Source organism: Hyperoodon ampullatus (genome assembly GCF_949752795.1).
Source record: "Hyperoodon ampullatus genome assembly, chromosome: 5".
Taxonomy (NCBI): domain Eukaryota; kingdom Metazoa; phylum Chordata; class Mammalia; order Artiodactyla; family Ziphiidae; genus Hyperoodon; species Hyperoodon ampullatus.
The window spans coordinates 909,892-926,178 of record NC_136918.1 but is presented as its reverse complement, the minus strand read 5'-3'; the positions used below and the strand labels follow the sequence as shown (position 1 = coordinate 926,178).

The 16,287-nt window shown below is 42.0% G+C and overlaps 1 protein-coding gene across 2 annotated transcripts in view; it reads right to left on the bottom strand.

The window, feature by feature from the left end:
• Nucleotides 1-13,514, bottom strand: part of TMEM108 (transmembrane protein 108) — a gene marked incomplete at both ends in the record, with an annotated part of 136,832 nt that extends 123,318 nt beyond the window's left edge. For both annotated transcript variants that reach the window (XM_079704599.1, XM_079704600.1), the window contains one exon: nucleotides 13,475-13,514. In XM_079704599.1, coding sequence (XP_079560725.1) covers nucleotides 13,475-13,514 — 40 coding nt within the window. The remainder of the gene's footprint in view (nucleotides 1-13,474) is intronic.
• Between the last annotated feature and the right edge of the window lie 2,773 nt (nucleotides 13,515-16,287).

Genomic DNA, 16,287 nt, shown 5'->3' with positions numbered 1-16,287 from the left:
CCCCTGCATCAGCAGGCGGACTCCCAACCACTGCACCACCAGGGAAGCCCCGGTTCATTCTGTTTTAATGCCATTTTTGTTGGGGAACTTTCATGAGCTGGGCACTGTTCAATGCTGGGAATACAGCATGTTGGCTTGTAGCTGACATTCCAAGAGGAGATGTAGGCAATGCAAAAAACAAGGCAAAGAAAATGTCAGATGGCTCCATGTGCTATGCAAGACTTAAACCAGGGTAACCTGATGGAGAGAGTCTGGGTGGAGAGGAAGCTGCTGGGAGGAGGTCAGGGGGCCACGCCCCAAGCAGCAGGGAGCCAGTCACGCCAGGTTGTTGGAATACTTGAGGAAGGAAGAGAAAATCAGTGTGACTGAAGCACAAGGCAAGGTGGAGGGTGGTGGAAGGAGAGCCTGGAGTGAGCACTGCACCTGGCTCCGTGGACCCATGTTTGAGCCTCTGCCCTCACATCAACCAGGCTTGCATCTTGGACAAGTTACTTATCCTCTCAGGATGGCATCCACTGCTTCATCTGTCAAATGGGGTGACAATTACTAAAGGATCTTCCATTCAGCTCTGAGAGTATATGCTTTTATGACTCTTCCATATATTCTAGGGAATAAAATCTTGTCGTGGAAAATGGAAGAAAAAGGAAGCAAGTGGAAACATCCTGACTGCTAATCTCTTTCTAGATTTAGCAATTGCTTATCTGATGCCTCCTCTTTCTCTTCCTCTCCTCCTCCTTTTTTTTAAAGAAAATGAAATTTATTTGATATCAAGCCAACTCATTTTCATGTAGCATCAGAAGGTAAACTTCTAAATTCCCTGGTGTACACACACAAATGTTTTTCTCTAAAACCTGGATCAGCTTCCTCACAAGAACAATTAGACGTTCTGCATAAAGACTGCCCTCCTTCCTTTATAATTATACTACAATTCTCTCAGAAGTCTATAAATAATTTCCGAGTTTTTAGAACTTTATATTTTTGAAGGATCCATTGATTGGGGAAATCTGGATCCTCAGACTGGCAATGACTCTTGACAAAGTTGCACCTATGGGAAAACATTCCCAGGGAGACCACATGTGTAAGAGCCACATCTCCAGGGAAAGATTAAAATACCTGGTCCCACTCACTTATCATCCCAATTTAATAATGCACAGGAGAAGCCCATGGGGCCACATCTGGGGGGATTTCAATTACACCTCTAACCACAGACACCTTCATCACCAGCCCTTCGCCAGTCACCTCCAGCCCTCAGCTGGGACGCCAGACAGGTTCTCAAAGGAGACTTAGCAGGAGAACTCGTGGGGGAAAGGACAGAGATGTAATAGTTCGCATTTGTAATATGGTGCATAAGAATGAGAACAAGGTCCTAGAGATAAAAGAGAGATGAGGTTTTACTTTAACTCTGGAGAAACAGGAGGAGTAGGGGAAGGGGTGATAATGGTGGTGAAATAATAACAATCCAAAATTTACAGCTCTGTTCCAAATGCTTTGCGTGTCTCAGTGTATTAAATGTGATAACATGTATGTCACTAATTTAAAGTGCTTAAACGGTGCCTGGCACATGCACTGACCCACAGAGCAGGGAATAGGATGCTCCAGCTCTGTCACCCATGATGGGGACAAGGCCAAGGTGTGACCTGCACTCTTACCAGAGTTCACAGGAGAAACTAAGCCCAAGCCAGCCTCTGTGGGGCTTTGTTAGATACGGCACCCTGGAGGGGCCTCCTTCCCTTTCCAGGCCCACTCCCTACGCCCCTGTTGGTTTCCTGGAAATGTTTCCCAACAAGTCACTTCTTAGGAGTCAAGGTCTGCTTCCAGGGAGCCTGACCAAAGACACTTGCCAAAAGAGAAACTGAATGTCCTAACAATATGAGACCAACTTTTTGGGTGAAATATGGGACATTTTTTCCCTACGGAATTTCTATGGCTAAGCTATTTAAATAAATAGTATGCTTTATTTCTTAGCTCAATTATTTTGCAGTTACCACAGGTCAGAATAACAATAACATATCAAAGACATACTGTGACTATGTTTTTCTGAGCCTCCTTTGTGAGTGGCTGCTTAGATGAGACCTCAGGTGTTCAGACAAGAAAGCTGCCCAGCCACTTGGGCTTCTTTCAGACTGGCACTCCCCCAACCTCGGAGGCTGTCCAGGCCTCATAATGGCCTCCAGGCCAGAGCTGGAGTCTTAATTATCACCATCTCTGTTCCAGTGCCCCACTCCAGAGCTTCCAACCTCCCTTCCCGTCATCTCCCACTGCAACCCAGGATGCCAGGGCATGACCTAGCAGGCACTTGGGGCACGATACTGGTCCCCCATCTAGGTGACTCAAGGACTCTGGCTTTTGGGGAAAGTGGGTATGCTCTCATTTCTTCATCTAACCAAGGAATTTCAAAGTAAACTGTAGCATCTTTTCATCTCAGAGGGCTCTGGGCTCTCTCCTGAGCCACCTTATAATTAGCAGACCCACAGCTGCCAGCACAGAGCCTGGGCTCTGCCCTGTGGGGAGACAGTTGTCTGACTGAGAGAACAACTCAGGGAAATCATTAAAGCCCTTATGCTCAGTGCTAACCAGACTCACTCATCACAGTTCAGGGGAATCTAATTCTTGCCTCTTCTCATCAAACACAGCACAATTATGTACCCAGCACTGGCATTCACTGGCAAGGTCAGGAAACATAGCTTGTGCACCAACTATATACAGCACGGGAATCACGGCTAGAGCTGCTCCTGCCCTAGGGGCTCATCCTCAGCGTGCATCTCACATCCTGTGAAGCTCATAGCCATACAGCACTCAGTTTCTGCAAACCTTTCCTGGGAAATTTACACCAGCTCAACTCACTGTTTTTGTTTGTTTGTTTTTGCTTTTGTTTTTTAAACACTTAGCCCTCTAACCACCACTAGCTACAGCCCTCTCTTGCCCTCACTTTATGGAAAACGTCTCCAAAAAGCTGTATAAACTCATAAGCTCACTAGTTCCATTTCCTCATACCCTGCTCCTCAACACACACCCACCACTTCCTGAGCACATATTCTGAACTGGGCACTGTGCTAAGTGCTCAATATACTTATATTTCCAACTCAATGAAGTATAGCAATATCGTGCTCTAGTTGGTTGAGGGGTGGTCCCTCAAAAGTTCTATCTATGTCCTAACCCAGAAACCTGCTAATGAGACCTTATTTGGAAAAAGTATTTTTGCAGATATAATGAAGTTAAGCATATTTGAGATGAGATCATGCTGGATCCAAGTGGGCCCTAAATCCAATGACAAGTGTCCTTACAAGAGACACACACAGGAGAGACACAGGGACAACAGGGAATGCCATGTGAAGACAAAGGCAGAGTTTGGAGTGATGCAGCCATGAACCAAGGAATAGCTTGGAACCACCAGAATACAGGAGTCAAGGAAAGATTCTCCCTTGGAGCCTCTGAGGGCAGTGTACCTCTGCTGACACCTTGATTTCAGACTTCTGGCCCCCATAACTGTGAGAGAAAAAAAGTTCTATTGTTTTAAGGCACCAAGTTTGTGCTAATTTGATACGGCAGCCATAGGGAACTTTTTATAGATGGGGAAACTGATGAAGATGCTGGGGGGTAGGTGGAGTAATATGACTGGGCACAGCTCACAGGGCACCCTGATATCCTGAGTGGTATGCTGGTGCAGCCAGATCAAAGACAAGAAATTCACTTTTGAGGAGCTGTCAGGACACCTGCAGCAGACAAAGGATTTATGCCCTGCAGGAGAAAATTTCAGAAACTTCTGAAGGGGAAGAGCAGAGAAGAGAAAGTCTGGTGATGGAGACGAACCAAAGGAAAGGAAGGGGAAATGGGTGAACAGGAGAGGGAGACATGAAAGGAGAGCTAGCAAAGGCAATGTGGCTTAGGTTTTGGGAGCTTCTTGGATTCTAGCCTAAAGAATCTCCAGTGTCCATCACATTTGGAAAGGCAATGATTAAACTGTTCAGAAAACGTCCACTGAAGATTTATTACGAGCCAACGTGAATCTGCTGGGAAAAAAATCCCTTTTCTTCATTTAAAAAATTCTGCTCCAACTTCTCTCGTTTAGCACAATTTTCCAGAATTTTATCAGATCGTGATAAGCCAGAAAACCCTTTGTTAGAATAGCCCCCATTGAGTTTTACATGCATTAATGAGTGTTCTACTGAATTGGAAGCTGGGCGGGGACATGCTCTACTGTCTTTCACATTTTCTTCTTAAAATTTTTAAATTAGATTTACTAAACAATAGTATAATTTAACAACAAAAGAAATACTTAAGTTATTTAAGGAAATACTTAAGTTATTTAAGGACAGTAGTAAAACCATGTTTGGAAGGCATTTTACAACTTATAAAATGTTTTTATACCCTGATCATTTAACTCTCACAACAATCCGCAAGATAGATATACTCATCATCTGTGTATTGCAGTTAAGGGAAATGAGGCAGCTCTGGGAGGTTACCTATTCTGTGAAAAGTCACATAACTACTAAGAGAAGATGTGAGAGCTCAAAGTACATTCTTTAAATCCAAATTCTATGCTCTCTCCCACCGTATGTTTAAGCAAAAGTACTTTCATATAGAAAATTGAATTTACTCATTAAGAGTTAACATTTAAATTTGCATAAGTCAACAGCCCTATGTGTGAGCATGACTTCCCTCACCTACGCTCCTGCCAACTATGTAATGGAATACACTCGAAAGTCATAAAATTGAGTTTCTTTAAAATATTTTATTCCTCAGTCTTCACTGACATTGCTTACAATGAGAATGCCTTACTAATGTTTGGTTATTCTGCATAAGAGGGTTGTTGACTTAATGCAAATTTAAAATTCACAACTTAAAATGTGAAAGACATTAAATCAACATGACACCTTTAAGGGCCCAGTATGCACAGACTTCCTGGGTTAATGTCACACTTGAAAGTGTTACCTCCTCAATTTTTCTGTGTGAATGACTTAACCTTCAGAACCAAAGAGACCTGTTCTCCCTAAGAGAACATTTGCAGATTTTCGCATAATAAAAGAAAATCCAGCCTCAAGTTCTTGATTTGCAAAAGAATTATTCAGCATGAAAGGAAGAAATAGTCTTATAAAATCAAGTTCTAAAATAGGCCCACTGCAGTGAAGAGTCAAGAGCCAAGGGCTACTCTTGTTTTGTCTTTGCTTTATAACCTTAGCTAGTCTGTTCCTTGTGCTTTTCTTTTTTTTTTTTTTTTTCTCCCAGTACGCGGGCCTCTCACTGTTGTGGCCTCTCCCATTGCAGAGTACAGGCTCCGGACGCGCAGGCTCAGCGGCCATGGCTCACGGGCCCAGCCGCTCCGCGGCATGTGGGATTTTCCCGGACCGGGGCACGAACCCGTGTCCCCTGCATCGGCAGGTGGACTCACAACCACTGCGCCACCAGGGAAGCCCTTGTGCCTTTCTTAAAACAGAGTAAAAACTAACTTCCAGTGTATCCTGAGGAGTAACTGAAACTTCAAGTTCTAACAGTTCCTAACCCTGCAACACTGTGATTCTGCTGGTTCTCTTCCTGACATCTTCTCTCCTCCTCTGCCTTCCCAACTGACCCTGATTTTGTTCCAAGATCCATTTCACCACTAGGCAGCTCAAGTGATGCAGGGAAGCTGAAAGCATCTTTGGCTCCAGGATAGCCCTTCTTTAGTCTAAGACAGTGATTCTCAAAGTGTGGTCCCTGGACCAAAGCTTCAGCATCACTGAAAATTTAGAAATACAAATTATCGTCCCCATCCCAGATCTACTGAATCAGAAATTCCAGGCATAGTGCCCAGCAATCTGTATTTAAACAAGCCTTCCAGGTGATTCTGTTGCATGGTTATCACTGCTATAAGCCAGTGATTCTCAACCCTGCTTGCACATTAGAATCACCTGATGCCCAGGTCCCATGCTCCCTACCCCCTCTTCCAAAGATTCTAATTGATCTGGGGTGGGTCTGGACAAGGGGATTTGTTAAAAGCTCTCCAGGTGATTCTAATGTACATCCAGGTTTGAGAAACACCGATGAAAGCCAATCAGAGTAATCCAGTCTAAAATACTGAATTGCAGTGTGGATGAAATGGATGCCTCCCATTTCCATAATGCTGACTGGAGACCAAACATGTCATTACCATTATTATAGCCACTGGTGGTAGCAATTTGCTCTTTGCTACTAAATGGAGCATGCTCTTTTACTTTCATGGTCTCCGGAGTGATAGATTTGCAAGGGGTGGAGGACAGACAGTCCAACAGCTGTTTGGCAGTGGAGGCTCGCTCCATTGGCATGTTTTGTATGGAAAGAGGTGAAAATCATTTAGATAAGAATTTGTGGCAAACCAGGATTTGAACCCAAGTAGTCTTAATCCAGAATCTGAGCTCTTAACTGTGGCTGCCACAGTGTCACTCCACATGAGGTTATGGCCAGGCACCTTCAATGAGAGAGAGAAGCACCTTCAATGGTGGTGGAGGAAATGAAAATTCTTCATTTCATGTGCAAACATAATGCAGTATCTTTATAACTGCCTGTAACATTGAAAAGAGCTTATATTTCTGGATTTAGCTCTTGTTTGGACATAAATTCCATGTCAGTTGTGATTCATACCACCTCTCCCTCCTTAATTTCAGGGAAAACTTCCTCTCACTTCTCAGGAAAAACAAACCATGAAGACAGTGGTTCTCAAATATTTTGGTCTCACGACCTCTTTATACTCTTAAAACTTGAGGACCACAAAGAGCCTTTGTTTATATGGGTTATATCCACTAATATTTACTATACTAAAAGTTAAAGCTGAGAAACAAAAAAATTAATCCATTAAAATAACAATAAGCTCATTACATGTTAACAAATAACATTTTAACTAAAATATAACCATAATTTCTAAAACAAACAAAAAATAGTGAGAAGGGTGCCATTGTTCTAATTTTTGTAAATCTCCTTAATATCTGGCTTATGAAAGACAGCTAGCTGGATCTCACATCACCTTCTGCATTCAATCTGTTGCAATATAGTTGAAGGCTATAAACCATAGAGATAATGCAGTTGGGACTTCCCTGGTGGCACAGTGGTTAAGAATCCGCCTGCTAATGCAGGGGACATGGGTTCAAGTCCTGGTCTGGGAAGATCCCACATGCCACGGAGCAACTAAGCCTGTGTGCCACAACTACGGAAGCCTGCACGCCTAGAGCCTGTGCTCTGCAGCAAGAGAAACCACTGCAATAAGAAGTCCGCGCATGGCAACGAAGAGTAGCCCCCACTCACCGCAACTAGAGAAAGCCCACCTGCAGCAATGAAGACCCAACACAGCCAAAAATCAAAATAAATAAATTAATTAAAAAAAATACACCTCTTAAAAAAAAAAAAGATAATGTAGTTGGAAAAGGAGAGCCTCACAGACTTCCTGAAAAGGTCTCAGGGATCCCGAGAGGTTCTTGGACCACACTAGGAGAACTGTTGTTCCTGGTAATGCAAAGCCATTGAAAGATCATCAGCAGAGGACAAGCTGTTATTTTGCGGCAATGTTAGGGTGAATTAGAAGGAGGAGGACTGAGATTAGGGCAGCAAGAAGGAAAACTATTAAAAGGGTTCAGGCAAGACCACAGTAAGCCCTTCACTAAACAGAGACAATGTGGATGCAGAGAAATGTATTCACAACAAGTTAGAGTCCATGGGAGCTGGTATCCAACTGCATCCAGGTTGGAACAGAGAACAAATCGAGATGACTTTAGCTATTCAGGGATGGAAATCCAGGAGGATGGTGATGATAAGGGTATAAATAGGGCCAAATAAGATCATTTCTGGTTTAAGTTGGCCAAAGAGGCAAGAGATAAGCCAGAAAGAGAAATGAAGATTCAAGACCATTGACTCAAGGAGATCCAGAGAAATGGACAGGCCCTGGGAAACTTATCTGTTTAAACTGCTATACTCAATATGGTTTAAAATGATACCAACACAGCATTTGCCTTGAGAAGGTAAAATTAATTTCTTTAAAAATGCAAATATCCCTGAAAGTTATGGAGAAGCTCCCTAGCCAATGAAGCACACCTTGGCATTAATTAATTTAGTCAGATTGCTTTCTACCTTAATGAATACATGAGAACTTCAGATCACAGACCAGAGTCGGACAACTGGTCTGGGTAGGTACCATGGTGGGACTCTGGGTCTACTATGGGATAAGGATAAGCATGGAGGAAAAAGAGAGGGAAAATGTTAATCCCCTGTGGAAGATATTACTATGTGGATATTTCTAGTTTAAGAAGTGACTGGAGGCATGAATAAAGTCACTGGGTAGCTGGTTGGCAAAAAGTGCTAGTTAGAGCTAAAAAAGCACCAAAGACATTTTGCTCACTGTAAAGGATTTTTAGGGGCTTCTGCCCAGTTCCAGAGATCAGATGAGATACACATCATCCCATTAGAAATGAACTCCATTCTCAACCAGCTTCTCATTATGCCTGAAAGAGTCTAGAGAGTTGAGTAATATGGATTTTGGGGTGTGTGTGCATAATTCAAGTCTGAGACAGATGCAATCCCCATGGGCCAGGTAAAGAGGGCAAAAAAGGTGATATCTTTTACCTTCTAAATTCTACAGGTTAGGGGCCCAAATCTACAGCAGGAGCTCTCTTTCTCTTCCACTTTCTGAGTAACAGGGACCCATGAACAGTTCTCTGGATTGAGCAAAGGATTACTTTTTGTATGGTCAACACAGTTCAGCATATTCCGAGGATGCAAGAACAAGCAAGATGTACCAATAATACAGAGTACAAATTAAGAATACAGATGCCTGGGTGTAGAGCAAATGCTTAACTTACTAAACATAATTGCTCCTTAACTCTAAGTATCCAAACAACTTTGACTTAAATAGATATTGGTATATAAAAACTTATTTTCATGAGCTCAAAACGATTGTCTTGGTCTTCTTAAAAATGAAGTAGGGCTTCCCTGGTGGTGCAGTGGTTGAGAGTCCGCCTGCCGATGCAGGGGACGCGGGTTCGTGCCCCAGTCTGGGAAGATCCTACATGCCACGGAGCGGCTGGGCCCGTGAGCCATGGCTGCTGAGCCTGCGCATCTGGAGCCTGTGCTCCGCAACGGGAGAGGCCACAACGGTGAGAGGCCCGTGTACAGCAAAAAAAAAAAAAAAAAAAGAAGTAATGCAACAAATTTCCAGTACACAGCACCCAGACTAAGACCAAATCTTTCAACTCAGAATTCAGCGCCTCTCCAATAATGTCACATTCTTCAGCATTTGTGATGATGCTCCTTATTTTCCATTATTGCTTTAAAAAAAAATTGTGACATGGCCTGGGAAAGGCAGCCTTGATCGTGTCAACTCCCTCCTCTGTAGAATGAGACCAATGATAATTAATGTCCTGCTTGCCTAATAAGGTTTGTAAGGATCAAATTCTGTAAAAATGTCATTGACAGATGAATGGATAAAGAAGATGTGGTACATACATACAATGGAATGTTACTCAGCCATAAAAAGGAATTAAATTGGGTCATTTGTAGAGACGTGGATGGACATAGAGACTGTGATGCAGAGTGAAGTAAGTCAGAAAGAGAAAAACAAATATCATATATTAATGCATATGTGTGGAATCTAGAAAAATGGTGCAGATGAACCGGTTTGCAAGGCAGAAATAGAGACAGATGTAGAGAACAAACATACGGACACCAAAGGGGGGAAAGCGGGGGTGGTGGTGATGGTGGGATGAATTGGGAGATTGGGATTGACAATACTAATATGTATAAAATAGATAACTAATAAGAACCTGCTATATAAAAAAAAAAATTCTGTAAGAATGTTTTGTGAACCAAATGTCAGTTACAGCAGAGCTCCTAGAGAGGCTGTATCCTTCTCTTGCAGACAGGAAGGCCCAATAAGGGAAGAGGCATTTACTGTAGTTCTTCTATATACCATGGTGGTCATATCCCATTTTATATATGAGGCACATGGAGATTAAGTAACTTACCTAACATAAACTACCTAATAAGTGGTAGGGGTAGGATTTGAACCCTGGTTGGCAGCTCAAAAACCCAGGTATTCCTGGTGCTAGCTTCACACCTACTTTATTACTTAGGTCTAAAAAGGAAAAACGAATGCAGCATTTGTTTTTTACATAATCATGAAGGTTCTCATCACCACCTTCATCCTCAAGCTCTTAGTCATTCCAAGGTATTGTTTAAAATGTGTTAAACCTTCCCAAAGGGCTGAAGCTGGCAGGATGAAATACTCAGTATTGCACTGTGGGATGAAGCCCAAGAAATAAAATAAAGGCAGAGACAGTCAGTTGTAATAAAAGTAAAATATTAAACCCTCAGCTGCCCTGCCTGCCAAAGACTGCATCCCTCAAGCACACATAAGCCTCAATGACTGGTGTTTGTGATGTACTGACGAGAGAGAGCTTGGATTTTTTTTCAGCCTTGCCTGACATCACTAATAGGATGCAAACTTTGCCCATCATGGGTTAGAACCCCCCCCCTATCTAGCCATAGAGGCCGCACTGCTCATTTTTTCTGTGTGTGGTGGAGACACCAGGCAGGATAAAAAAAAATGGACACGAACAAAGAGGTCCGAGAGACCCAGCTGTGAATTCCAACCTCATCACTCACCACCTGTTCACCCTCAGCCAGTCCTTAACTCACTCATTGCCAACACTTCTTCTTATTGGTGCATTTACCTCTGGAGTGAGTGAGATGGCACACACGAACTCATCAGCAGAGGTCTGGGAACACAGTGGGCACTCCAGAGGGAGGAGTTTCTCTGATGAGCCCCATGGACTGGCTCATGTCCACTAGGAAGTGCTTGACTTTTTTTTCTTGTTAAACAGATACTCTCTGGTAGACTAAAGATGGTCACATATTTCTACTACTCTTGCCTTTGAGAGGTGGAGTCCAATCCCTCTCCCCTTGGGTCAGGGTTGGTCTTAGTGACTTCTTCCGCCAATATGATGTGGCTGAAGTATTGTTTTGGGATTTCCAAGCCTAATTCTTAAGAAGCCTTGTAGGTTTTGCCCAGGCCTCAAAGCCGTGAGGTGCCATGTATAAAGTATGACCACCCTGAGGACACTATTGCTGTGAGGAAGCCCCACTTTGTCCTGTGAAAAGGCCTGAGGGAAAAAAGCCCCCCCTCTTGGAGTTATTCCAGCACAGATCCCAGCCACTGTGGAGCAGAGAGTCTGCCAACCCCTGACCAAACTGCAGATTCATGAGCAAAATAAATGATTGTTGTTGTTTTAAGCTACAAAGTTTTGGGGTGATTTGTTATGCAACAAAAGATAACCAGAACACTCTGTCCCCCCTCCAAATTAAAAACATCAGTTGGCTGAGTCACATAAAGTAACATAATAAGTTTATGTTGACTCTATAGTTCTCAAGTCAGTTTTAGACACTGAAAAACCATTTTGTTTGTGGACAATGTTAATCCAGGCATAAGTGAACAACTGGCTGACCAATGACATATATGATATTGTTTGTGTATGTATGCCAGAGTTTAAGTTATCTAGGACTTTACTAAATATCTAACTCATCTCATGAAAAAAAATGCTATAAATAACAGCCTGTCATCTCAGATGAACTTATGAAAACCACTCTCTGAAGTCAGACTAACTGATCTTAGTTAGTCCCAAGTGCTTCACCCTTTCAGCCGTGTACAGAGCTGGGCTCCAGCCCACAATCAGCTACCTGGTAATCAGTGTGATTTATTGAAGGCCACTACCTACCTCCTAATCTGGGTTGCTTGTGTTTCTAGGCAAGCTTGCAAACAATGAAAAGTGTTAAGACAAGGTTAGTTTCTGCAGCTATCCAGATAGTGTTTGAGGAAAATCCCTTCAGCTTTCCAATATGTTGGACCTGGGAGGATGGGCACTTGTTATAGAATAAGACTGGACTGTAAACAACAGAATACTTCTCTGATGCCTTTCAGATAATATATGACCTTATAACACTATGCACACTCTGGGGCATACAATCAGCACAGGTGAATTCAACAAACATTCTACTGCCTTCTAAATCTACTATGCTCTTTTTCATTTCTTGTTTCTTTTGCCTGTAAAACCTGCCTTGCCTTCTTGAGGTGTGTGTGTGTGTGTGTGTGTGTGTGTGTGTGTGTGTGTGTGTGTGTGTGTGTGTGTGTGTGTGTGTGTGTGTGTGTGTGTGTGTGTGTGTGTGTGTGTGTGTGTGTGTGTGTGTGTGTGTGTGTGTGTGTGTGTGTGTGTGTGTGTGTGTGTGTGTCTCTAAAATCCTATTTATCCTTCAAATGTGTGTGTGTGTGTGTGTGTCTAAAATCCGATTTATCCTTCAAATGTTCCCTATCCCATCAAGGCAGAATTAATCATTCCTTGATGACACTGCTTCTTCAATCCGTAAAGCCTTTTCTCTAACAAGCAAGCTTATCATTAAAAAAAAAAAAAAAAAGGCAAAAAACCTTATAGAATACATGGAGAAAGCACAGGAGAGAGTCCCTATAACTCTTGGCGACGTTCCATCAGGCTGACGTGATCTGTGTTTCAGGGATTAGAATTCAATAGCAAAAATGAGTCAATTAAAACACCCAACCAGAATGCTGTCTGTAGATAAAGTGCTTTGCACTGGGGGCACAACATAACCTGAATTGCTAAATTCTAAGGGCTGACTGGTGATTTGCATCTCAATCTCTTTTCATGTTATTTCCTTGGCAAAAGTTAACAAGGAGCCACTCAGCCCAGGAAAGATAGGTCCTCTATTTACCTCAGCAAGAATTAGACAAGCACAGTGAATTTCAAGTTTTCCCAACTCAATGCCTTTGGTTTGACCCGGAGGGAGCAACGTCTGTTGTCCCAAATGTGTCAATCTGAACATCAAACCCCCCAACTGGTATTGGATTTTACATTCATTCAGTGACAATCCAATCCCAAAGACTACACACTCCCTATATGGCAACTGGCACTTTGTGGCACAATAAGCAAAACACATGAACAACCTGCAGAGAAAATCAGGATTGAACACTTCATTCTACCACCAAACCTAAACAAACCACATTTTCACCACTCATTATCTGAGAACACACATAACTATGCAAAACATTCCAAGTCAAAGGCTGTACAGTCACTGAACGGTAATAGGTTCTATGTGACTAAATCCCACAGCCCACCATTCCCTCTTCACAAGCAGCCCAGAGGGGATCATACCGGAACCCCCTTTATTCTGCCACAAAACCAAGAGGAATAACGTTTTTGACACTCATTTTCAAATTGACTGTGCTTAACGTGCCAATTTAGAATTATCATAACAAAGCCTACAGTAATTATGTACAGTAACTGATGCCCAAGGCAGTAGAATGACTTAATGCTTGATAATTCAAGTACCTAGATGAAGCAGAGGGAAAACATACTGTCCTTCACTGACCAAACCCTGGTCTTCTTCCAGAAGGTGTGTAAGTTTCTGGCACTGGGCAAACAATAACATTGATCTATTCTAGGAAAGAAGAAATGTGACATCAACTTACTTAACAGTTGGCAATAGAGGGCCTGTAAACTTCTCTTCATGGTATCATCTGGTCCTGCTTGTCCTCCAGTTTATTCATGATTCTGTCTAGGAAATTGGGAGAAGAAAATTGTTACATCTGGGAAGCAGAATTCAAGTCAAGAATCAGAAAGAACTCCACTCAATATGATCCTGGTTGTAAGGCCCAAAATACTTGATTTGAAGAGAAAAATTCTTGGAGTGAATATACCATAGTACAGTCTATGTTATAAAACTACCAATTAATCAATTAGATTCTGAAACTACATATACCACTCATATGGGCAACTAGAGGGTGAGAATCTGGCTTTGGAACTTTTGAGGACTTCCAATTCTTCTCCCCTGCATCTCTAGTCTTGAAACAGGAGAAACAAGAAACTTCTAATCTCAGTTCTGTTATTGCTCACCAAACAAAACACCCCCAAAAGCGTCACCAGTCTGAAACTGTATTATATTAAATAACTTTTCTATTATTTTCTGATTATAAAAGATACCCTCCAGTGAAGAACATCTGGAAAATACAGCTAAACAAAATATAGATAAGGGTGTACAAGAAACTACAAACTACCTATCTCTTCAGCCTTTCATGTGTATACTTCTACTGGTCTGTTTTGCTTTATGTATTATACATTCTAATTTTTCTCCCTAGCAGTAGTGACATCTTCCTGTGCTGTTACTGTACTTTACTACTTTTTTTCTTTTTGGTTTTTTTTTTTTTTTTTTGGCCACGCCGCTCGGCTTGCGGGACCTTAGTTCCCTGAACCCAGGCCCTCAGCAGTGAAAGAGCGGAGTCCTAAGCACGAGACCACCAGGGAATTCCCACCTTACAACTTTATTTTAAATGGTACACAGTATTTTTTCAAGATAAATTCCTAGAAATGGAATCACAAGGACACAATCTAAGGCTTCTAAAGTATATTGCCAAATTGCCCTTCATCAATATCATATTATGAAAATCTCCATTAGACTGCAACCTACCCAATGATGGAAATTTGTATTTTCTTTCCATCTTTGTCAAGAAAATCAGCACATATTCCATCTCATTACTTTAATTTGCATTTTATAGGTTTATTAGTCATTTGTCTTTTTAAAGTTTTAAATTCACATTTGACAAAGAGTATTTCGTCACACTCCTGAAACTTCTCCTAGGCCTATCTGTGAATTTCCTTGTAAAACCTGGTGAAAGCAGCTCTTTTGCCCCTTTCCTGTTCACCCACTTCTGTTCCCGTTGTAACCTTAAAAGAACCTAATTACAGGAATGAGATCATTAGGCAATTTAACCTAACTCCTGACTTATGCTCTCCTGAATGCATACCATGTCTTGTTTAACCTGCTGATTCTTTTCCTAGACAAAAAGAAGAGTGAAGAATGAAGTAGTTATAGAATGACTAGCTCTCTACCCTCAACAGCTCCCTAAAGAATAGTGCAGGCAGATCATGTAGGCAAGATGACATCTGAAGAGAGAGTCAGCCAGTCTGCACTCAATGGGGAATGATACAGAACCCAACCTCCTGTCTCAATGATTCGCTGAGAGTCTTCCCCCCATTTTTCCCTTTAAAAACTGTCATGGCTGAGCAGAATCTTTGGAGTTGGTCTCTGGACACGAGTCTGCCTTCTCCTCAGATTGCCAGCTTTTCTGCTTAAAGCACCTTTCCTTTCTACTGACACTTGCCTCTGGAATTATTGGCTCTTGAGTGGTGAGCAGCCAAACCTGAGTTCCGTAACACTAGTTTTAGCAAGAACCCTACTAAATCAGTTTAACCAGCACCCCAAACCCTCAATATATAATCACCCTCAATATCTGGTCAGATTTACTCTACTACCCCCAGGTGATGACGGGCCTGGCCTGCCTTCAGCAACAACCCTGTTGGGCCAGTTCAGCCAAGCCCCTGACCCCTGATGCTTCCTGTGAGTAATTTTCCATCCACTGACCCCACACTGCTCCTTGGCTATGAATTCCCACTTGCCCATGCTTTGTTCAGAGTGGAGCCCAATCTCTCCCCCAACAGTAAAATCCCACTGCAGTGGTCCCTGCACCCATCCAGATGGTCCTGAATAAAGTATGCCTTGCCACCTTTAACAAGTGTCACTGAATATTTTTTAAAGACATTCTTTAATCATTCTCTATTGGCATGCTGGATTTTTTTTTCTTATGATACCCCAAGTGGAACTGATTTATCTTTAAATGTTTTCTGAGATATAATTAATGTATCATAAAATTCAGCCTTTAAGTATACAATTCAGTGGTTATTAGCACATTCAAAAGTTGTGCGACTGTCACCAGTACCTAATTCCAGAAACTTTCCTCACTCTAAACAGAAATCCCCATGTTTGTTAGCAGTCATTTCCCATTGTCCCCTCTCCCCGGTCCCTGGCAATCACTAATCTACTATGGGTTTACCTATTCTGTACATTTCACATAGATAGAATCATATAATATACGGCCTTTTGTGCCTGGCTCTTTCACTTAGCATAGTGTTTTTGAGGTTCATTCATGCTGTAAAGCATGCTGGCTTTTTTCTTATTTATTTATTGTAAGAACTATACACACACACAAACACACACCTTACCATGGTTAGAAAGGCCTTCTTTACTTAATTCAGGATTACATAAATAGTTGCCTGTATTTTCTTCTGGTATTTTTTATTTCATTTAGATCCATTTCTGGACTTTGTGTTATGTTTTACTTCTCTGTCTGCTCACTGTTTCATTAAACAATATGTGTTGTTTAAACTAAACTCTTGGTAGAATTAGTCCTCCATTATTACTCTTCTTTTTAAGATTTACCTTGTTCTT